At 36.7% G+C, this 23,131-nt stretch overlaps 1 protein-coding gene across 5 annotated transcripts in view; it reads left to right on the top strand.

Annotated features, from left to right (window-relative positions):
• CCDC91 (coiled-coil domain containing 91) overlaps positions 1–23,131 on the top strand; it is a 149,689-nt gene that overhangs the window by 98,052 nt on the left and 28,506 nt on the right. For all 5 annotated transcript variants that reach the window (XM_074589674.1, XM_074589695.1, XM_074589684.1 and 2 more), the window contains 4 exons: positions 3,531–3,623; positions 3,797–3,865; positions 5,635–5,811; positions 18,706–18,819. In XM_074589674.1, coding sequence (XP_074445775.1) covers positions 3,531–3,623; positions 3,797–3,865; positions 5,635–5,811; positions 18,706–18,819 — 453 coding nt within the window. The remainder of the gene's footprint in view (positions 1–3,530; positions 3,624–3,796; positions 3,866–5,634; positions 5,812–18,705; positions 18,820–23,131) is intronic.

The raw sequence follows: 23,131 nt of genomic DNA, 5'->3' as shown, positions 1-23,131 counted from the left end.
AAATAGCTAACGTTTCCTTGATCATTGTCAGAAGAGGGAATGAACTGAAACCTTTACTATCCATAACTTCTCACATTTTCTGCTCATGTGTTATGCATTACCTAGATACGCGAGTATGCCTTTGAAAGATCTGTGCTTCTGTAAAAAGGAATTCAGATGACAAGGTGGTGCATTCTTTTCTATAAAATAGATTAATAATACCACTGAGCTCTCTTTACATCATTTTAATAAGCACAGCTTTCAAGGAGATTCCATGGATCCATATGAGGGCTACTAGTACTCTGGGACACATTACCTTGGAAAAAATACAAGTTCTTGATAAGTAATTAAATTGCTTATTAAGTACATGCGGAATGGAAGCTTTCATCCTTTTTTGCTGTATCTATGCTAATGCAATATGGCCTTTCTGGACTCAAGACCTGTTTCAGGGAGTAGCAGTTCACGTACTATCTTATTCTGCTTTGTCTGTTTCCAGTTACTTATTTCTTTCCATACAATTTAGGTAATTTAATAGCTTAAGGTATGTTTCTTTCTGAAAAAGAAAACTGTTTTGCCAAATATAAATTCTGAAGCCAAATAAACAGTTCTTCAAGTTATTTCTCTAGGACTAGTACAAGAGAATTTGCTTTACTGGGTTGTATGGACAGCTGTTGCAACATTTGTGATGATATATGAACTTTTGGAAGTTCAGATATGAAGGTAACTATTTATGGGAGGATTATTCCACATGAATAAACATTTACATTATAATAGTAAAGGACATGCCAAGCTATTCACAAGAGACTTACAGTCTTGAAATTATAAATTTTACATTTCCATGAGAAATAGAGATGCTATGTAATGTAATAGAAGTTGCATTGAAATATGTCAGAGGTCATTAGCTTTTATTTTGAAAGCATTCTAAGTGTGCTCACAAATAGTTATCTCTAGTATCTTGAAAAATAGGAACTAGTGTGTTTTTATACACGGATACAATTCTCAATACAGATCTTACTGAATTTCTGTGAATTCCATAAAACTTAACATGTAATATCATATAGATTTTCTAATCTACCAAGGAAACAGGAGATCCTAAGCTCAATTAAAGTAATCATACTGCAAATGGCAATCACAGCAGCCTTCATTTTTATGGTAATTGTTTACTTATTAGGCAACCTTTTTTTGTAGTTAAAGTGGCAAGCAAAAGCAGTATGTTGTATTTTAAAGATTTCCCTTTCCGCTTCCAGAAGTAGTAAACTAATTTCGTTTATACTGCTGTCTATATTTCCATTTGTTTGGTATGCTCTATCTCCATGGGACTGATATGTCCAGGTGTTGTTTTGTACAAAGAGTTGCTCTCTGGATTTAGTTGTGCACTCTTCTTTGTATGAAGGAGATATATATTTTGCTTCAGAACTGTATTAAAGTTCAGAACTTTTCAGGTTTCCGTATGATAAAAAAGTTTTGGTCCCAATATCTGTATTTTTCAGGATTCTAAGTCAGCCGCAGATTTTTGAAAAGTAAACCGCTGTGTTGTGTGGTTGGGGTCATGCAGAAGGCTATAGTCATGAAAGTATTTTGTCTGCAGCGAGAACAGACATTACTTGTCTCCATTGGCCATGCATCCACATTCTATATTGTATTAATGCAAGTGTCTGCATTGTTTCAAGACTTCCAGGATGGGCTTTGAATGTCGTCATATATGTATATGTAAAATCAAATTTCTGAAACTGCCCTGAAGTTTAAAGGCTGAAAATTGTAGTCCCATGGAGAATGTTGTAAAATACATCTGGTAGCTGGCCCATTAAGGCAACTTGAAATACGCCTACACAGTCTTCATGTCTAACCTAGAAATCTGATTGTCAGAGTCAAACTAGAATTAAATGCCTGCAAGTCTTCCTAATCTTGCTGAACAAGTTGACTGCCATTCTACTGTAGGTGTTCTAAAAATAGAGGTGATTTTCTCTAACGAGCTCTCTTTAGAAAGCCCCTCGCTGATTCTTGACTGAAGCAAATAAAGTTTCAGTCTTTTAATTGACGGTACTAGGCTTTGATTTGTGGCATATGTCTGATAAAATATTTGCATATGTTTGTCTTCTATTGTGTCATTCTTTCAAATGAAAGTGAAATAACAGATTGGTAGTCTGTGCAGTCAGTCAGGTGAAGAGTCATGGAGATCATTTAACTAATAAAATCCATTTATTGTTTCACCCTTGAGTTACTGGGAAAAAATAATTTCTGTAAGTGCCCTGATAGTTAAAGCTGATGTCTGAAAATACCGAGGCCACAAGAAAAGTTAGTTACACATCATTAAGTATAACCATGATGTGAATTTCACCACTCCTTCCACAGGTGTTTTCCATTAGAATATGTCTGCTCCATTCAGACCTATTTTAAGTAAATTCACAAGGAAATGCCTCTTTACATGTTTATCCTGGAAAGGCAGATAGGTGTTTTATTTTATAAAGCAGTCTAGAAGTTTTCTATTCTATTCTTCAAATGAAAAAATATTTTTCATAACATAGTATTGCAATTTGGTAATGTGTTTCTAGCTGCCATTAGAGACATTTATATTTAAAACATAATAAAATTCGTGTAACAGATGACTGTTTCTTAGAAATGCTTGTGAAAGTAGTATTTGCCTGCATACACGTTTGTGTAAAAATTTTATATTCATTATAAACACTTTTATTAATATAAAACTCTACTGTTATACTTTTCTTTTGGTGATCTTGTAGAATATTATTAGGTACTGATACTATACTTTAAGGTTACAATATATCATCTCTTAAATAACATGTTAAAAAGTGTACTGATTTGCTTGCAATTATCTCATGACAAATACCCTACATCAGTAATTTCCAGTAACAGGTTTTAGTTTTGGAAAGCAGCTTAGCTCTTACAGGTAAAACCCACATCTTTCAAATGCTTTACTTGGTTTAGGGAAAACCAGATAAATGGGTTATGATTAAGAACAGCGGTGGATTATGCATCTACATATAGACTATTGGTCACTTTATTTCAATGTTCATTTTCTCCCTGAAAAAATGTTTTGGATTACAAGAAAATTAGAAGAAAGCAGCATTCTCTTTTGTTGTTGTTTCCTGGCTTTCAAAGTTCATAGTGTCACAAACGGTTGAAAACAATGCATTTGCCTTCTGCCCTCTATACATATAACTCAGAAGTAATATAATTTAAATTCTGCAGCTGTTTAAATGAAGTGTTTAAAGTGTGGTGTTACTTAGACCATCTTTATAAATTTTATAATTGTTGCTTTTATATGGTGATTTCTTTTTTTTTTTTAACTTATTTCCTAATACTTTTCAGAATCAGGGGAAATATTAGATAGTCATTTCTAAACATTTCTTATTACTGTAAATTTTTTTTCATGTCATGAAATCAATTAAAGGAGTCCTTTAGATGTCATTTAACTGAATCTACATTTTAAGTCATTTTGTAAACAACTGACAAAAAGTGTCCTGGATGAGTTCTTTTTGTCTGTTTTATTAGCGGACAGGGTTTACAATAATATGGATGTTTTCTCTCAATAGCATCAGCGACTTCTCAACATTTTGGAAGAAGAGAAGGAAGTGTTATCAGAAAAAATAGAAGAAGCTTTGATGCAGCAGTCAAAAAAACACAAGGTATTGTTTTTATTTATTAAAAAGAAAAAAAAGGGGGGATCTGATCTTCACTGTGGAGTTCATTGGGAATGATCCTGTCACAATCATTGACAGGAAGAGGAAGCTTTCTAAAGCACTTTGACTGTTTTAGCCACTCCTTGATTGTGTATTGCGGTTTCATTTTCCATTTACAGGAAGTGCTTGACAAATGTTTGGATGAAGAAAGACAAAGAAGTAAGGAGGCTGTGGCAGCTGCTGCAAAGGTATCTCTTGTTAAGTAGTAGACATGCAATGTGGATTCTGTGTGTGTCATTGCAAATGCCGAGTTCACCAGCTCGTTCTTATTTCATAACTAAATTGGTCAATCTATGTTCTCATCTTTGTTTAAAAGAAGCTAGTTCAGGAACATATCTGCTATATCCTATGCCTTGATACAGATAGTGTATGTAACCTATTTATATCTAAGATAACCTCTGAATTAGTTTATAAAAACAATATTGCAGTTCAGTTGTTGGTGTTACCTAAATATCTGGTTTTGTGGTTTTTCAGTTAACAACATCAGTACATCTTGATTTGAAGAGATAGGTAGCAGGGTCAACTAATGATCTTAATAAGACAGCATTGTGTCTTATTTGACTTTTGTTAAATATGGTTATTTTCAATGAGGACAGAACTATTTTATAAGTCATATAAAAATTTGGGTATTTTAACAGGTTTTCAATTATTTTATGTAAGTTGATATTTGACTAAAAGTGAGTATTTACTTTTTTAAAGATGATTTCTTCAGTCTGTTTCGTTATTTAGTGCATTGGGGTTAGAACAGTAATTTTGTAAATGTTAAGCTATCTTTCATTTCTAATACTGATGTAGAATCCAGTACAAAATTTCAGTTGCGTGTAATGATCTGGGAAAACTAGTGATGTATGTTACTTTGCACAGTTGGTTAGGCTATATTATCATTTCCTGTATATCTTCATATGTAGTATGTGCACACTGGCTGAGCATGTCTCTGAATATCGTTCAGTTACACAAGAAATATCAGTTATGTGGTTGATATCTAGGGGAAAATGTGTATATAGTAAAATAATTTAATAAGGCACTTTTTTAACTTATATTTTTATTATCTTTTATAAATGTCTAAATAAAAAAACAAGTCCCAATGAATTGCAAGAAACAGCTTTATTTATAAGTGTAGGTATTTGAGGAAGCCAGTATTTTTTGCCATTTGTAACTTCAGTTTGACCAGTTCCATAATCACCACCAAAGGGCATTGGGATGACTGGTAAGCTTATTGAAACTCGGGGGGCAGGTTGGGGCAGGTTGTCAGGCCATGTTTGTTTATTTTGAATTTCAGCCTGCCATTATTTATTCGTAGATATTATGCAATGATTGTCTTGCTGCTAAATATATTTATGTGGCTCAGCATGTGTAAAGCTGTCCTTGTTACTTCAAATTCAGTGTGTGTCTTCTGATGATTTCATGTAATGGTTGAATATAGACATTGGGGAGAAAAAAAGATTAAACAGAACTTCTCATAGAATGCATCGCTAAGGAGCTTTGGGAGGGAAGACGCAGTTGTTTTAAGTATGTGTTGGCTACCTTTCCACAGAAAGCGCTCAGACTGGGTTTGGATTTAGATATCTGTAGATAAGAGCAGGAATATCTCATGTATGGGAATACCAATCAGTGTAGGGAGGCCCATGATCTACCTAGTCTTACATGGCTCCTGCTGCATGTTTGTTGTGTTGGCATTAAGCAAACTAGTTGTGATAAATTCCCGCCTACTTAAAACACAATATATGGTTCTTGCTTTTAACTTCCTTTTTCTTTCTGTAACTACAAAGTCATTGCTCAGTGGCAATACCTGCTTAGTTGCACCAAAAAATAAATTTAAGCTCATAGTTCAGAAGTGAAAATATTCATATCCCATGTTTTGTCAGCTCGTAGATCTCATTAGAAGAAGCAATATGTGTGAGTTAGGCACTCATATTGGGTATTTTGGTCATTTGTTTGTGCTTGATTTGTTTCAAAGGTTGAGAGAGAAGTAGTGCGGGAGGCTGTACTGAAAGCAGTAGAGGAGGAGAGGAGAAATATGGAGAAGATCCATGCAGAAGAAAGAAAAATGTGGGAAGCAGAACGTGACAGACATAAAGAGAAGATTGCCCAGGCTGTTTGGGAAGCAATGGAAGATCAAAGAAAGCATAATCAAGTGAGTATATTTTACCCTTCCGCGGACCTGCTTTATGTATTTTATTTTTTTCTTTTGAACGTCTTCTTAATGTTGTAGTAGATTTTCTTATGACATCTAGCATTTATCACTGTGCCTAATGGATACTTGCAATGCACAGCTATCTTGTTAGTTTATCTTCATCTAGATTATGTGTATGGAGAGAAGTTGGTACATTCAGAACAAAATTCCTGTGACCTTTTCAGGTACGTATATTGAAACGAGATGAATCATGCCCTTTAAGTGCCTGTTTTTGTCCACTGACTTCAAAAGGAGTCCAAGATGACTAGCTCGGCTGCTGGCATTTATGTTGTAGACAGTGTAGGTGACTTTTTTTTTATACCTATGGAAGAGAAAAGGTGTTATATTTGTTCCTTCTTATGCTGGAATTCCATTGTCTTTCTTAGCAGAAAGATATTTTTCTAAGACAAAAAGTAGAATTGTTAAAAAAATAGAGGGTTGTGAAAATTGGAAACCTAAACCTGTAATGAACCAGAGTTACTTTTTAGAGAGGTGCTTCTGTAAGGATAATTGTACGTCTCTTAAGACAAGTTGAGAGGGTCATTCTCAACATTGCATTTAACAATTGTAGGAATTACAAATTAAATATGTTATAATAGCAGTTAAATTACTCTTCCAAAAGTTGAATTTTGTAGTCTCTGGTGCTGGAAGTATTTTTGGGGAACTTTGTAAGTTCACTAATTTCTTGGTGGCATACTTGGAATTTGATATTACTGTATTTTTTTATGTCCTGAGTAGCAAAAAGAAAAAAAAAAAGCAACAACAACAAAAAACCTTTAGAATTTGAAGTAAAATAGCGTATCACGGAAGTTTAGAAATCAATTCTTTGGAAACAAACCCCGTTTCCCTTTCAGATACACAGAAAGTTGGTTTTTTGATGCTAAGCCATTATTATTCACTGTGTTGCTTACATTTCTAGTGTAAATAGAATGATTTTACTTTGTATATAGGTTGTTTACTTCTTTTGAATGTAAAGGTATCAAGTGTCATGTCAAGTCAGTTTTCAATTTTACTGTACCAATAAGCCTCCAGGCATTCATAGAATCATAGGGTTGGAAGGGACCTCTGGAGATCATCTAGTCCAACCCCCCTGCCAGAGCAGGGTCACCTAGAGCAGGTTACACAGGAACATGTCCAGGCGGGTTTTGAATCCACCTCTCTGGGCAGCCTGTTCCAGTGCTCTGCCACCCTCAGGGTAAAGAAGTTCCTCCTCATGTTTAGGCGGAACTTCCTATGTTCAAGTTTGTGCCCATTGCCTCTTGTCCTGTCCCCGGGCACCACTGAAAAGAGCCTGGCCCCATCCTCCTGACACCCACCCTTTAAGTATTTATAAGTGTTGATAAGGTCACCCCTCAGACGTCTTTTTTCCAGACTGAAAGCTCTTCTTTACAACAAAAAGATAAGTAGCTGACTTCAAAGCTAAATTCAAGCTGAGTATAATTTCAGAGAATCCTAGAATCATCTAGGTTGAAAAGGACCTTTAAGATCATCGAGTCCAACTATTAATCTAAAACTGCCAAGTCCACCACTAAACCATATCCCTGAGCACCACCACGTCTACCCATCTTTTAAATACCTCCAGGGATGGTGATGCAACCACTTCTCTGGGCAGCCTGTTTCAAAGCTTGAAAACCCTTTCTGTGAAGAAACTTCTCCTAATATCCATCCTCAAAAGAATTTCTGCTAAATGGCTGTAAGTTAAGAAAAGAGAAGATGCACATCAATGTAAAAAATTGGAAAGTAAAACTTGACAAGCCATTAGGCAAAAGGACAAAAGTTGATAAACTAAATGGGAAAGACATATTTTAAAAACTGCAACATCATTGTGTATCTGTAAAATGTTTCAACGACAAAAATGAGGAAAAATAAATTTCCATGTCATAATGGTACGATTTTGTTGGCTTCTCCTTTGCCTTATAGACCAGAAATTATTTTAGGAGTTTTGATTCTTTGTTTTAAAGAAGGAATTTACTGTCCACTAATTTTGTTTATAAAATAAAAGATGTTATTTTTTTCACAAGACTTTAAACACATGCACTAGAAGAACCTTGTAGAACTTGGTTATATAAGAGAAAGCAATTGTAAAAAACCTTAAAGTATGCTAGTTAATGTTTCTTCAGTCAGACAATTTTCACATAAAAGCAGTAAAGCTTTGAAGATCACAGTTCTGCTGGATCAGGTGGTGAGACTTCCCTTCATCTTCTAAATAAGTTGTTTAAAAGGAGAAAGGATGAATGTTTACTGTGCAGGAATGACACAGGTATTTTTTTAGACTTTTGTTGTTGTGGAGTGGCCAGGAAGGAGAGCCATAGTGCATGCAAATCTGGAAGCTTTACGCAGATTGCTTCTACTTGTTAGATATTCATGCTTGATAAAACTTTTTCCTAACAAATTGTTTGTCCTCAGTCAGATAGATGTTGAGCTTGCAAATAAGGAGATGCTACTTCCATAGAAGATTTATTTTATTAATTTAACATTTTCAGAGAAAAATCTGGGAACTTGGGGACAGTTTAATAAATACCTCATGATTAATATAAAATATTTTGTTACCAAATATGAAACAGCAGAGTAAAGAAGAACTTACAGTGAAAGTACGAACTAAGACATACTGAATTAATGTTTCGACTTTATGGAGCAATCTTGACGTACCACCTTCTCCTTTTTTTAAAATAAATTAGAAGATTAAAGTAACATGAGTATTTCATTTGTTTTCATGAAAGCTTTGACTGTTCCAGTGTCTTGGGGTCTTTACTTAGAGACATGGAATTTTTAATTAAGTTGAAGATATTATTCATTGAAGCCTTATAACACTGAAGGGGTAAGTGAGACGTATTACATCACCAAGGAAGTGTTTTTTTCTAGAGCACTGTCTCAAGGGGCTGTAAGGTATTAGAAGTTCAAAAGCCTTTTCTTTTGGTTGAGACTGGCAGCGTCTTCAGGTTTTATACATGTGTTATCCAGGTGCTTAGTGCTTTTATGAAAGAGATTTTTTTTTTTTTTTATTGAGAAGAGGATTCTTAGTTTTGGAGAGGGTGGGCTTGCATTTTAAATCAGGGAGAATAAGCTCTTCTTGAGTAGTCTTTCGATTAAAGACTGTTCATTTGCACAGTAACCTCATGATCCTTTTACAACACATTGAAAAGTCATTATAGACGAGGAGCCTCATTATTGAGCAGGCTAGATGTAGCTTGGCATGTCTCCAGTATTTATTTTTTTCCTCTTTTTGATACATTGTATGGCATTTTTTACAGTGGCAACTTCCCTGAAAGTAGAGCTTAATATGACTGGTAGTTGTCAGTGTTAAGAGTGCTTGGTGAAATTCTTCCACTAGGATGTTTTTTCTAGAATGCCTGTTTAAATAACAAAGTGGTTGCCTTCTAGGTAAGGAGAAAGATAACAGGTAATTTGATTGAAGCAGAAGCCTTTTCCCCAGAATTCAAAATTGCAATGAAGCTCCTGGGGTACAACGATAAACTTCAGTGAAAAAACAGTGGACTGTGCTCTCCTTTGTCATCTTCTTTCCGCCTATTTTTACTCTTTGAAAAAAATAAAATCCAAAAATTCTTTGAGGATATAGGATGATGAGACCCATACAATTTTGGATAAAATAGAGGAATGATATATTGCATTTATAAATAGTGGGCAATGCAGAGTAGCTAGAGCAGTAGCCACCATAGCTATAATGCTGTTGTGCACAGAGCTCTCTGCATGGTAGTTGTTATCAATTGACAAAGCTAAATACTCAGTTACATAAATGAGGTGAAATCACATGGGGGAGGAGGTGGGGAGGCGTTAGGGGTGTAGGAAGAGGAGAAAAGTAGCAAAAGAAGCTAAAGAGAATTTATGCACCACAATTTCTGTTTTAAAGAAAATTCATTAAAAGTAAAATGAAAGCTGTCAGCTGCGGGGTGAACCCTGGAAAATTTAGGTCCATGTCATAGCTTGAAATTAATAACTCTTCTAAGGCACTCAGAGTAAAGAATAACCTTTGTCATTTCCTGGAGGCTTAAATTTAAAATACTGTGTATAATCTACTGTAGTTTACCTGAATTCTCAAAGGAAAAAGAGCCTGAGTTCATCGTTGCCATTATCCACACAGCAGATATGTTAGAGGCTCCAATGTTCTGAAGGCTGCAAATAATAAGAAAAAAACCTAGCTTTTAATTTATTAAAAGAACAAACATAAACTCTGCTTCCTCTTGGACATGAGCAAAAGCATTAAGGCAAAATGATCTTACTGATGGGAAAGTATTTCAGGAAAACTGAAGCTGCAGTGTTTCATTCCGCCAAGCCATAACTGATCTATACAAAGAAAAAATATTTTTGTAAGACAAGTTAACTAAAAGGCTTATGTAAAAAAAAAAAAAAAAAAAAAAAAAAAAAAAAAAAAAGAGAGAGAGAGAGAACTTCCCAATAGTCTTTGTTGAGTAAATCTCTAGGCGTTCAAGACAAATGAACATGTTGACACTCCTGAGGGTTCATATTGTGGTGTTCTTTGCAGAACAATAAATATGTAGTTTCTTATCTTGGAATGTATTAATGTAATTTTACTGGCAAACATCTAAATAGTTGAAAAAAAATATGATTCTTTTATACTGTATGGGCTTTAAAGTATCTTTAATGTTCTTCCATAAGTTTATGAATACCAGTATATGCCATTGCTTAGAAGGTAAAAACAAAATGTCTAGAACATGTGGTGCTTAATCCCAAAAATGAATGGCTACTTAACTGCTATATTAATAAAAATTTTTTGGTATTCATGCTCATCTGCTTGAGCGAGTGCTTCTGTTGATAGTTTTGGCAAGCCTGAATCCCAGTCATATGTAAGTGAACAAAAGATATGTAAGTTAAAGCATGAAGGCGTTGGCTGTACACTGGCTTTTTTTTCTTTCCTACTATTGCTTAACTTAACTGTTAATTTTTTGTTGAAAATTAATATTTTTTCTAAATATTTTTTTCTCACTGGTCTGTATTTGAGAAGGCTGGAAGAACTAATAAATAAAAAAGTTTATCTAAAAAGTTATTTCCCACTCTAGCTTTCAGTCAGTTTTATTAGCTGTAGAATGGCCATTTCTTACCCCTTTAATCTGTAAAAAACACATCTTTTTTTTTTCTCATGTGTCAAATCAGTAAGTGTATAATGAGTATTTTGGATGATAGTATGAGGAAAAAAGAAAATATATGGGAATTATACATTTGTCTTATCTTTTTATTGTCCAATAAGGCTACTTTTGCAGATAGATTCCCCGACATGTCTTTTTAAGTGTCAAAACTATGGGATTTTGTTTATTGGCACCACAGTTTCCTTACCTTAAAAAAATAGGGAAGAGTGCAAGTACATGCCTTTTTCCTGATTTTGAAATCTGTGAATTAATTTCATATTGTGAATCCACTTATGTGTCTTTCTCTTCTTCGTTTGTTGTACACAGTATTTTTCAGGGTTGTTCTTGCAGAACTTCCCTCAGTTGATCTGTAATTTCTTTCTATCCTGTCTGTTCATCTCTTTCATACATGCACTTTCTCCTGAACTGCTTATTTGTAAACATTCATTCAACTGTTGTTCCCGTGATGATGATGCAAAAATGTGTTTCTTCTTTTACCACTTTAAGTGATGTGGTACACGGTATTCCCTAAAATTTTATTATGAAATCATCATCCTGTTTTTAAGACAGAGTTGGTTTCCAGTGATCTGTGCCTCCTGTAACTTGCAGAACTTGCAGCTTGTTTCTGTGTGATATAACAGGTGATCTGGTAATTTGGGCAAGGCAGGAGACAGGCTAATTTGGGAACCCCCATTTTGTGGAGAGGCAGGATACCACTAGGTAGCTGCTTGGCAGTAGTTTTCTGTGATACTCCATGATATGCTGCTTTAGCAGGATCGGGAACTATTGCCTCCCTGGGTTTAGATAGTTGTTTTATGCTTTCTGTGCAAGGTTGCCTCTTGGCTCATATCAAATTTGGAAGCCTAACTCGCTTTTTCCACCATGCCTATTGTGAGTGCTATTTCTGTCTACACTAAAAACACTGATAGATATCTTTGATATCACTTTATGAATGCATATAGTTCAATAGGCCTCTTAATCTTTCCTTTCTTCTTTCCCACTCTCCAAATACTTTCTGGTGCCTTCAGGACCAAACGTGCTGCTTGTTACTCTGGACTGTATCGTGTTTTTGTTTCAGATCTAATTGTAAATATAATTGTTTACAGGTTGCTGGTCTAGTGGAAGGGCAGGGGGGTTGGAACTAGATGATCTTTAAGTTCTTTTCCAACTCTAACCATTCCATGATTCTATTATTTAGGCATCATAGGTACAATCTCCATCTAAGCTCTCACTTTTCCTGTATTTTTATTAATGCATCTTTTTTTTCCTGTCCTAATAGTTACAGTTTCTTCTTTCAGAATACTGCCATAGTGATCATTTTCCAGCCCTTTACCCTCTATTTATAGTATTTGTTGTTAGATCAACTTTTACCTATAAAACGTTCGTGATATTGGCATTGCTTTCCCTTCTTTTATCATATTTTTGTACTTGGGAGGACTTCCACATGACATATAATATTAATTTCATTTCCTTAAATACATCCTCAAAACTTCTCATCTATGATAGACAAAGCATTGAGTGTGTTGCCAGTTAAGGGAATACAAAATAGTATCAGTTTGTCAGTCTTTCTTTCTCCATTTCTTTTTTGTTTCAACTTATACATAGGTTACCGAATCCTAAAGGGAAGGCAGGGTTTGAAATACTTCATATATTCTGGGTTTCTGAAGTTCCCAGCAAAATGGCATATTTGGTATTGGAATTCCAGGAAAAATTTTGTTAGACTTTGTAGAATTTTGATTGGGTGGGAGAGTGTTAATCTTTGGAAGAAAAAAAGATATTTTTTCAGCAACAGGCTTGGACTATCATAACGTTGTTGTTCATGTTCAACATCTTGTGGATTCATACAAGAAGCTGTTGGGGTTTTTTTTCGCAGTGTCATGATTCCTACCCAAATAGGCTATTGATAATATAGTATCATGTAATGTCCTGGAGAAGAACTTGCTCTTCAAAGGATGTCTCCAATTTCTGTTGTCTTTACTATATTGTTCAACTTTCAGCGGGAGTGTTTGCTTACATTTCTCTCAAGATGATATCCAACCAATATTTTCAGTTTCACTTTCTTCTTGCTTTTCCACCTTCTTGCAGAAATATTAGTATGTCCAGTGTTTATGGAGACCATGGTGATTCTGTAAGGATACAGAAAAGCATTTTTCATGGGGGAAAAGAAAAGTTTTATAATCTTGATTGTGTGAGGAAGCACACAACTTAGTAGCACTGCGTGGAAAGAGATTCCTGCCATTAGATCAGGTTTTTTTTAATATGCTTGCAAAGTCTGGAAGACAACTATGCCACTGCATGCAGACTTTAACCATGTCTGACTTCAGATGTAGTTTGTAGTAGTTTATAACCACAGACGTTATAATTTGAGGGTTACTATTTTCTGAGAAACCACTAACATTGCAGTCTGTGGTTGCATTTCCTAGATAAAATTTAGTACTGCCACCTGATCCTTGTGTGGAAACAAAAGAATTTTCCTATAAAATTGCAAACCATCATATGGCTGTGTTTTGTGTGTTGTTTTTTTTTTTAAATACTGGCTGGAGTTCTCTGGTATATACAGTACACTTTTTTCTTTCTGTCTTCCAGCAGATATATATATTACGATTACGTGATTGTGATTCCTAATATATGGTTGAATATAATTTGCCAATTGAGTACATTAATGACTTCATTTTATTTTTTTTTATTTAGTATTCAAATCTTATAACTGGTGTCAAGCACGCATATTTAGAGTCCTGTAAAAGAAGCTAACTCGGTGACTGTAATGTAGTGCTCCAGCCTCTGATCAGATGTTTAGAAAAAAAAGAGGGAGAAGGGGGGGAAGAGTTGCACCTCAAGTGCAATTTGTGGAGAGCTCTTCGTCAGCTTCTTACAGGAACCTGGGTTTTCCCATTTTCTTGAATCTGTTACAGTAACGCTAAGAGCTTCAAATAGTGCTGTACCCTTTTTAGTTAAAGATGAAATAAGGGCCTATTTTTACCTTTGCAACCAAAATTTAAATTAGGATAAAATCTAAAGGTAGATATAGCGTAACGGGAAAGAGAAGAGAAAGAGATGAAGGAAAAGTACATGATGCACATGCAGCGAAGACTTTGTTAAATAGTAGTAATAGGTAATATCAGAATTTAAATAATCTTCATATCAGTTCATAATTTCCTGTAATGACTGACAAAAATAGAGCGAAGACAGCCAGTGACTTTGAGAACTTAGAGGAGAGCACTTTGTGAAAGGTCATATAGAAGGAGGAGTGAAGAATATTTCACAGAAGGAAAAACTGATATCACTGATTAATTTGAAGGACGGGGGAAAAATACATGACTGAGTTGGCTAGGGGGCTGGGTGTCATATGATGTTTGCTCTTTGAAGCCTTCTGAAAACTGGATGGAAAGGATAGAAGAATTTTCTTCCCAGTTCATTGATAATACCACAGCAAAGCTGTCTTCTGATAGTCTTGAGTGGTCTGTCATTGTTACACAGAATTCTATGTTTGGCCATTGTGAGCTCCAAGTAAGGGACAGTGCAAACTAAATCAGCCGCTTCAGTAATATTGTTAGTGGTTGTAATGTCTGTTTTTTAAGACATAAGCCTGGGAAGAACACTGTGTGTTTTCTTGTACTGTTTCATGTCTCCTGAATTTAGCAAGCAGGATAATGTTTAAACTCAGTTGAGAAACAGGCATTCAAATCACAGACAAATAGAACCATATGATTCCTCTTAGAGTATGGTTGATGAAGTTTAATTGCCAAAAATAAAAAGTGTTCTGGACTATTACCAGGAGTCTGGTAAATACAAATGTTGGGATTAAGAGCACTAAAGTACATGTCTACAATCATATGAGGTTGTCCAGTCTGATGGCTACATGATCGTCTTTTGAATTACCGTTGTCATAGCAGACTGTGACTGTTGAGGTCATTTTCAGATGATAAATGAAGTCAATTTGTAACTGAAAGAGTGAGATTTCCATTTTGGTTTCGTTATGTACCCTATATTAATTTTGTGTTATGAAGTGATAAATGTTTATTTATTTGGAAGATACATCAGTACTTCTTTTGGTTAACTAGAACACGGTAGGTGAATCATAGAATTGTTTAGGTTTGAAAAGTCTTTTAAGATCACAGAGTCCAACTGTTAACCTAGCACTGACAAGTCCACTACTAAACCATGTCCTTAAGTGCCACATCTACACACCTTTTAAATACCTCCAGGGATGGTGACTCGGTCACTTCCCTGGGCAGACTGTTGCAATGCTTGATAACCATTTACGTAAAGAAATTTTTCCTAATATCCAATCTAAACCTCCTTTGGCGCAACTTGAGGACATTTCCTCTCATCTTGTCACTTGTTACTTGAAAAAGAGGCTGACACCCACCTCTCTACAGCCTCCTTTCAGGTAGTTGGAGAGAGCAATGAGGTCTCCCCTCAGCCTCCTTTTCTCCAGACTAAACAAACCCAGTTTCCCTCAGCTGCTCCTCGTAAGACTTGTGCTCTAGACCCCTCACCAGCTTCGTTGCCCTTCTCTGGACCCACTCCAGCACCTCAATGTCTTTGGGGGGGGCTCCCCTCAATGTAGTGAGGGGGCCAAAACTGAACACGTTATTTGAGGTGGGGCCTCACCAATGCTTGGGGGGTCTTCCCTAGTCCTGCTGGCCACACTGTTTCTGATACAGGCCAGGATGCTGTTGGCCTTCTTGGCCACCTGGGCACACTGCCAGCTCATAATTCAGCTGGCTGTCAACCAACACCCCCAGGTCCTTTTCTGCCAGGCAGCTCTCCAGCCGTTCTTCCCCAGGCCTGTAGCACTGCATGGGGTTGTTGTGACCCAAGTGCAGGATCCAACACTTGGCCTCGTTGAACCTCATACCGTTGTCCTCAGCCAATTGATCCATCCTGTCCAGGTCCCTCTGTAGAGCCTTTCTACCCTCAAGCAGATCAACACTGATAAAAGTCTGCATTTAGAGGGAAATTGAGACTCTACTTTTCCAAACCCTTCCTCAGAACATCTGCAACATGACCTCAGTGGCTGTCTGTTTTGCTTACCTGTTTGTTTTACTATGCACTGGATCTTCAGTTCAGCTATCTCTGTGGTGCATGGCTGTGGTGCTGTAACAGGGGAGGTGAGTTTTGGCCCACAGAAAAAAATATTTTAACAACATTATTTACAATTTCTGAGTATTGCTATAGTTATCAGGGTTTTTTTCTCCAATTTTCACACATGTATTTTTGAAGGACTGTGGAGCTTTTTGCCAAAAAAACCCTCAACTCTTTTTTTTTTTATCTGAAGAACTAGTATTTCTGAATAGCTATAAAGAATAAATATATGCTATATTTTTATTCTTTATAAAGAAAAACAGATTTCATCCTTTGAAATTCTGATTACCGTTTACCATTTATGCGAAATATGAATGCACTAAGTATGCTTGGTGATATTGTTAATAGATGTGTGTCACAAATCCCTGCTTCATTCTGCAGGCGCATCACTAGTGTATCTGCCACTTCCACTTCTGAATGTCTAGCACAAAAGCATAAGAATTGCAAAGTCCATTACCTGATTTCTGAGACACACTCTGTCTCCCTCTCACCCCTGCAAATCATTTAACATTGTGTGATTATTTTTACTGGATGTTTTGTAGTTTTCTGAAAATGTTACATTGTTCTATGGTTTGTTTTCAGTAATCTTAGGTTTGTGACTTCATTTTCCTGAATTTTGGAAACAAACCACTTGGCTAAATAACGTTATTACTTATTGCACGAGTGGCTTTGGGATGCTGGGACTTAAGTTTTAGGACATGCTGGCACTTAAGTTTTAGGAGTCAGTACTGGGACCAGTGCTGTTTAACATCTTTGTCGGTGACATGGACAGTGAGATTGAGTGCACCCTCAGCAAGTTTGCAGATGACACCAAGCTGTGCGGCATGGTCGGCACGCTGGAGGGAAGGGATGCCATCCAGACAGACCTGGACAGGCTTGAGAAGTGGGCCTGTGCAAACCTCATGAAGTTCAACCAGGCCAAGTGCAAGGTCCTACACCTGGGTCACAGCAATCCCAAGCACAAATACAGGCTGGGCGGAGAATGGCTTGAGAGCAGCCCTGAGGAAAAGGACTTGTGGGTATTGGTGGATGAGAAGCTCAACATGAGTCGGCAACGTGCGCTCGCAGTGCAGAAAGCCAACAACATCCTGGGCTGCATCAAAAGAAGTGTGTGCAACAGCTCAAAGGAGGTGATTCTGCCCCTCTACTCTGCTGTCATGAGACCTACTTGGAGTCCTGCATCCAGCTCTGGAGTCCCCCACGTAAGAAGGACACGGACCTGTTGGAATGGGTCCAGAGGAGGGCCACAAAGATGATCAGAGGGCTGGAGCACCTCTCCTATGAAGACAGGCTGAGAGAGTTGGGGTTGTTCAGCCTGGAGAAGAGAAGGCTCTGGGGAGACCTCATAGCAGCCTTCCAGTACCTAAAGGGGGCCTACAGGAAAGATGGGGAGGGACTCTTCATCAGGGAGTGGAGCGACAGGATGAGGGGTAATGGTTTTAAACTGAAGGAGGGGAGATTTAGATTAGATATTAGGAAGAGATTTTTTACTGTGAGGGCGGTGAGACACTGTTGCCCAGAGAAGGGTGCTCCATCCCTGGAAGTGTTCAAGGCCAGGCTGGATGGGGCTTTGAGCAGCCTGGTCTAGTGGGAGGTGTCCCTGCCCACGGCAGGGGGATGGAACTAGGTGATCTTTAAGGTCTCTTCTACCCCAGATCACTCTATGATTCTATGACATTAACTTTGGTACAGGAAGTTGTTTCCTGAGCAGATAACTTACACAGATAAGTTGTATTGGCGGTGATAGAGGTGTTTTGAGAAGTGGTTTCTAGCTTTCTCTACTGTGATGCATTTCTAGTACTGAATCAGATTTGATATCGGGCAATTCTAATTTGGGCAGTGGGTGAGTGTCCATTGTTACTTTTTACTGCTGTGTACAGAATTACCCTGGCATTTCCCAAGGTTTGGAAACAAATTTATTGTCATAAGGACTCTGGTTATTGTGATGTTGGAAAAGTCCTCATGTAAGTTCTGAACATCATGCAATATGGAGAAAAGGAGGCTGAGGGGCGACCTCATTGCTCTCTACAAGCTTCCTGAGGAGGGGAAGTGGAGACAGATGTGCTGATCTCTTCTCCCTGGGATCCAGTATCAGGACATGTGGGAATGGTTCAAAGCTGCTTCAGGGGAGGTTCAGACTGGACATTGGGAAGCATTTCTTTACCAAGAGGATGGTCAAACACTGGAACAGGCTTCCTAGAGAGGTGGTCGATGCCCCAAGCCTGTCAGTGTTTCACAGGCATTTGGACAATGCCCTTAACAACGTGCTTTAACTTTTGGTGAGCCCAACTGCTCAGGCAGTTGGACCATGTGATTGTTGTAGGCCCCTTCCAACTGGAACTACTCTACTCTACTTATAGCAACTAGTACATCCCTGGTTCTGTTGGAATATAATACCTCTATTTCTTCCTTTTCTTCTGCTCTCAGGGAACATTATGTATTTATTACTACAGATTTGAGGTGATTATTTCACTCTTCTTTAGACCCTTTAGTGATTAAAGTACTGAATTTATAAATGTTTGTAAAGGTATTGCATACATTTAGGATAACTATAATTGCGAAAGGAGCGTCGTCATGATAAAATTTTATTAAGAAAGGAAGGGATGACCTGTATTACATTTGTGAACTACTTTTAACAAGTTACATGTTTTCCTTTTTTTAAAAGGAAATTGTCAAGGAAGCATTAATGGAGGAGCAAAAACGAAATGAAAAGGCAATTGAAGAAGCAGTGAAAAGGACAAGAGAGGAACTGATGGAATATATTAAAGAGCAGAAAAGGGTGAGTTACCAGTGGTTAATGGGTTTCAGGACACGCAGTGAGAAATTGGTGAAGCTTATTAGTGCTGAAACCTGTCTTAAAATGCGCAAGAAAACAGAAAGAAAGGAGATATGTCTTCAGATTTGTCAGCGCTTTTTTCAAACAATTTGTTACTATGATATACTTCGTGTATATTTATAGAATTTTAAGTTTATCACAAGCCTAAAAGCAGAAAAGAATACATTAGTTGAAACTTATAGTATTTCTTATTACAGTAACTTAAAGATGGGGCATAAATGGAGTCTGTCAAATTCAAATTGTGATCTGAGTTCAGTTCATGGAAAGCATTTCATTATCAATAACAGATGCTATTTTATGCTTATAAATTAACTTTATTGTGAAGTTAGCATGCACGCAAAGGTTATTAACTTCTCCTCTCGACCCGTATTATATGACAGCCTGAAAATGTATTGGTATTCTATTGAGCATGATTTTATAGGCAGTGCACTGGTCTTGTTATGAAGTGTCAGAATGTTCTGAAACTTGGTTTCAGGCGTTCTGTTAATGCTATATACTTGCAGTTTAATGCTGTATATAAACAGTAAAACGTAACTTAAAAGACAGTTTAGTTTGCTTGCGGTACGAGGAAAAAAAATTAAAACAATTGTCCCCTTTGAGGCTCTTTATAAAAATAAAACCAAAAAAATAATTAAAGAAATCCTCTCTCATATTGGCGGTAGCGGACCGAGATCAAATTAATTTATTTCAGTTTTCTCCAAAATCACTAATCTTGAACCTAATTGGTAATGTTGTCCTGAGAAGGAAGTAGAAAGAATGTGTTTGGCTTCTTCTATTTCCTGCTTTTATGGGCTGAATAGTATTATGGGAAATAGGATTTAACTTCAAAAATTTCTCTCTACTATTAGTTAAGATTAGTGTTGGATGAGTTCTCTTCCATTATGCTGTGTGTGGAGTTTTACGTTTAGCAGTGTGGGTCGTATTGGCAAACATTTAAACAGATGTCTGGGGAAAACATGATGCATAAGAAGTTTGAGCTTATTTGTATCTGAAGTTTGTCATTTACAAAGGATAAGCTGTGGGGAAACTGAAAATAGGTCTATTGTTTTAAAATAGATTGTATCATAAATAAAATGGTCAATAGGACTACTAGTCCAGACCATCTAGTCTATATAATGCAGGCTCCTCACTGTTGATGGCTAGATCGCACCATTTTGAATTGCCAGTAATTTCCTGCAGGCACTTCAGTAGCAATTCGTCTGACTTTAATCTCTCAGATTTACATTTGCATCAGGAATGGAGACTTTATTCCATTTTCTTTCCACCGACACACAATTGGAGGTCATTACTGTTATTGCATTGTCTGGCTACTGTTAGTTTGTCTTGTCCTCGTGAAGTTTTCACAAATCAAAAAAAAAAAAAACAAATTAAATTTGTTTTGTTCTGTTTTTCAAAAAAACCCCAATGAAAATATCATCTTCAAAGAAACAAAATCCTCAATGGGTATTCTTTAGAGCTGAGGAAGCCAGATTTCCTGCCTTTGATAAAGTTATTATCTAAGTAATATAATGTCATAAGCATAATTTTTTTCCATTCCTAGGGTGTTTATAGATCCATTATGTTTCAAAGCCTTTCACAGATAAATAGCTCAGAGTTAAACTAGTTTTACACGTTTTGACATTGTTACCTACAAATGAGACACATTCAGTATCAGTCAAACAAAAAGTGATTTACAGTCTCTTTGTTCATATTTTCTTAGGCACAAACAAGCGTAGTTTAATGCGTTTTTTTAATAGTAAAAATGAGTGGTTAGTAAGAATAAAATTAAGAGGAGGAAATGGAAAGTAATGCAACAATATCATCATGCTAAAATGCCAAACATAAGACAAGAACAAATGCAAGTTGCTCTGTATTCAAGCCAAACAAAGTTGCTAAAGCTAGTGGAGAATTTGTTGGCAATTCTCCACCTTTGATTAAAGGACACTGCAAGCTAAAACAACAAATAAAAAGAAGCTGTGATGGTAACATATATTTTCACACAATAAATGAAAGATGGGCAATACATTGCAATTATGCCTTTTTCATATTCCAAATATCATCCCAATTTTTTAAAGATACATAGCACTGCACTGTAATCTTAGTTTTATTTTCTCTGTGCTGTATTAAATTAAAATTTTGTACTAGATTATTATATTATTTTTTTTTATGTTGCCATACATCGCAACTTAAGAATTTGGATAGCTAAGATGTGAAGGAAATTTCAGTCAGGAATTTGACTCTTTATTTTTTCATAATTATTTCATAACAACCACCATGCTGGAGCAGGCTTCAAAACTGAAATAGAATAAGGTTGTCATATCTGTTCAAAGACACCTGTAGCTATCAAACCTGTGGAGGCTTATATAAACATTCATAACACCTTGAAGAACTCTTCTGAGTCAAATTTGAATACACTTGCTACAACTCTTAGCCAGACTTGCTTTCTCCAGCAAAGGTAAAATCAACATTATGTCCAGAAAAATATCTTTATTAATTGCTGAATATGTATTTGACTTCGTAGTATTGATACATCCTCATTTGCATGTAAATATCAGGAATGCTGATACTTATATGCAAACCTTCCTGCAAGTGGGGTGGGAAATGAGAGGAGAGAGGTGAATTGTAGCACACAGGTGAACGGGAGATAGGCAATGAAGTACGATTAAATGTCAATCCACTACTTTCACTTTTGTCATAAAAATAAATTTTATTCTTGGTTTGTATCCAGTGCATGGATACTGCACAGTAATGTGTGCCACCTATATCCATGAGACATGGATGTAGGGGGAAGCAAAATCTTTGAGTTTGCTTAGAGTGAGTTGAGTAAAGAGTAAGGAAGCACTTGTCCATGAGTATCCCAAGTCTGTCCGTTTTTGATATAAGCTCAAGATTCACGAACTCATTTGTCAGTCTTGTCTTTTGTTGCCTGAAGTTCATAATCCTATAACCTCTGGCCCTGCATTTTGTTCTTCGGTCATCTGATTGCTCTGAAAACGTGCAGTACTGTGACAGGCCCCGGCACGTGAAGTGCCCAAGATACAATAGATGAGATAGTCCAGCCGTTGAGGCTCACTGTGCCTGTGTTACTGATTGGACTGGGAAGCACTTACCAGCTCTTTGCATGAATTCTTTAGAAATTCTAGTGTTTGTTCTTGTACTGAGTGTGCATGAAGGGGTTCCACATTATTAGCTCTGGGTTTTTTTAAGGGTTAATGGTTTTGTTTTGCTAATACATCATGCTGATGTGGTAGCATGCATTTGCTGGAGATCAGGGCAAGAAGTAGAGTGTAATGGCATGTAAGCTATGGCCTAGTATTACAATTCCCAAACTGTGATCCCTGGACTGTGAGCCAGAGGCATAGCAGTCCCCTACCACCGGTCTGTAGAACTGTATTGCTTTTGTAATATCTTTGGTTAAAGACTCGATTAATGGGTTAATGATGCTTTCCTAGGAATATAAAGACAGGCTGGGCCCGTCCCTGCTCCCGTTCATGTGAGCTTCGTGTGGGGCTTTGGCCTATTCACTGAACACTCTGCTTCAGCTTGCTAGCGCTGAATCAAGTGACTATAAACATAGCTTTGACCCAGAGTTCCAAGGAACTTTCACATTTGTTGTTTGCTCCTGTGTGCAATGGAATTACGAGATTGAATGAAATTTTGTAGGTATGTTAAAAGTATTCCAAATATGTGAATGGAAGAACGAGAGAGGCATGTTACTTTCCTGTGTAAAGTAATATTTGGACAACACCTTCGCCCGAGTCGTTTGCTCACACTCTGTCTCCTTTCACTGATCCAAGATGTGAAGAAATCAAGGTGCAGCCTGTACCAGATGCATCAGTCCTTGAAGCTGTAGAATGGAAGACAGGAATTGTTATAAGGTAGTAAATTATCAGAATCCATTGGTCTGAGAGAAGCCAAGCCAGCTGATTTACAGGAGTAACGGTTAATTTCTGCATAGGATATAAGCTTGAAAATAAAATGTAAAATAACAGGAAAGGTAGTATCTGAATAAAATAAAGTCAGTATTGCAGTATATTAATCTGCCCTGCTGCTGAATCTTATTTTAAAGTAATGAAAGCATTCCTAAAGGTCATGTTTTGGCTTTTTCTTTGTATTCACTGTGTGGAGCTACAGATTTTTCTTTTTATGCAGTTGAGTTTAGTACCTGCTGTTCTATGAAGACAATTCCTGAAAGATATTTGCATTTTATATGCCTGGCTGAGATGATTATTTTTAATTAATTTGCAGATAGAAAGCAAGAAAAGCAACTTAATAA

This window comes from Larus michahellis, chromosome 1, assembly GCF_964199755.1.
Source record: "Larus michahellis chromosome 1, bLarMic1.1, whole genome shotgun sequence".
Classification (NCBI taxonomy): Eukaryota; Metazoa; Chordata; class Aves; order Charadriiformes; family Laridae; genus Larus; species Larus michahellis.
This window is presented reverse-complemented; position numbering and strand designations above follow the sequence as displayed.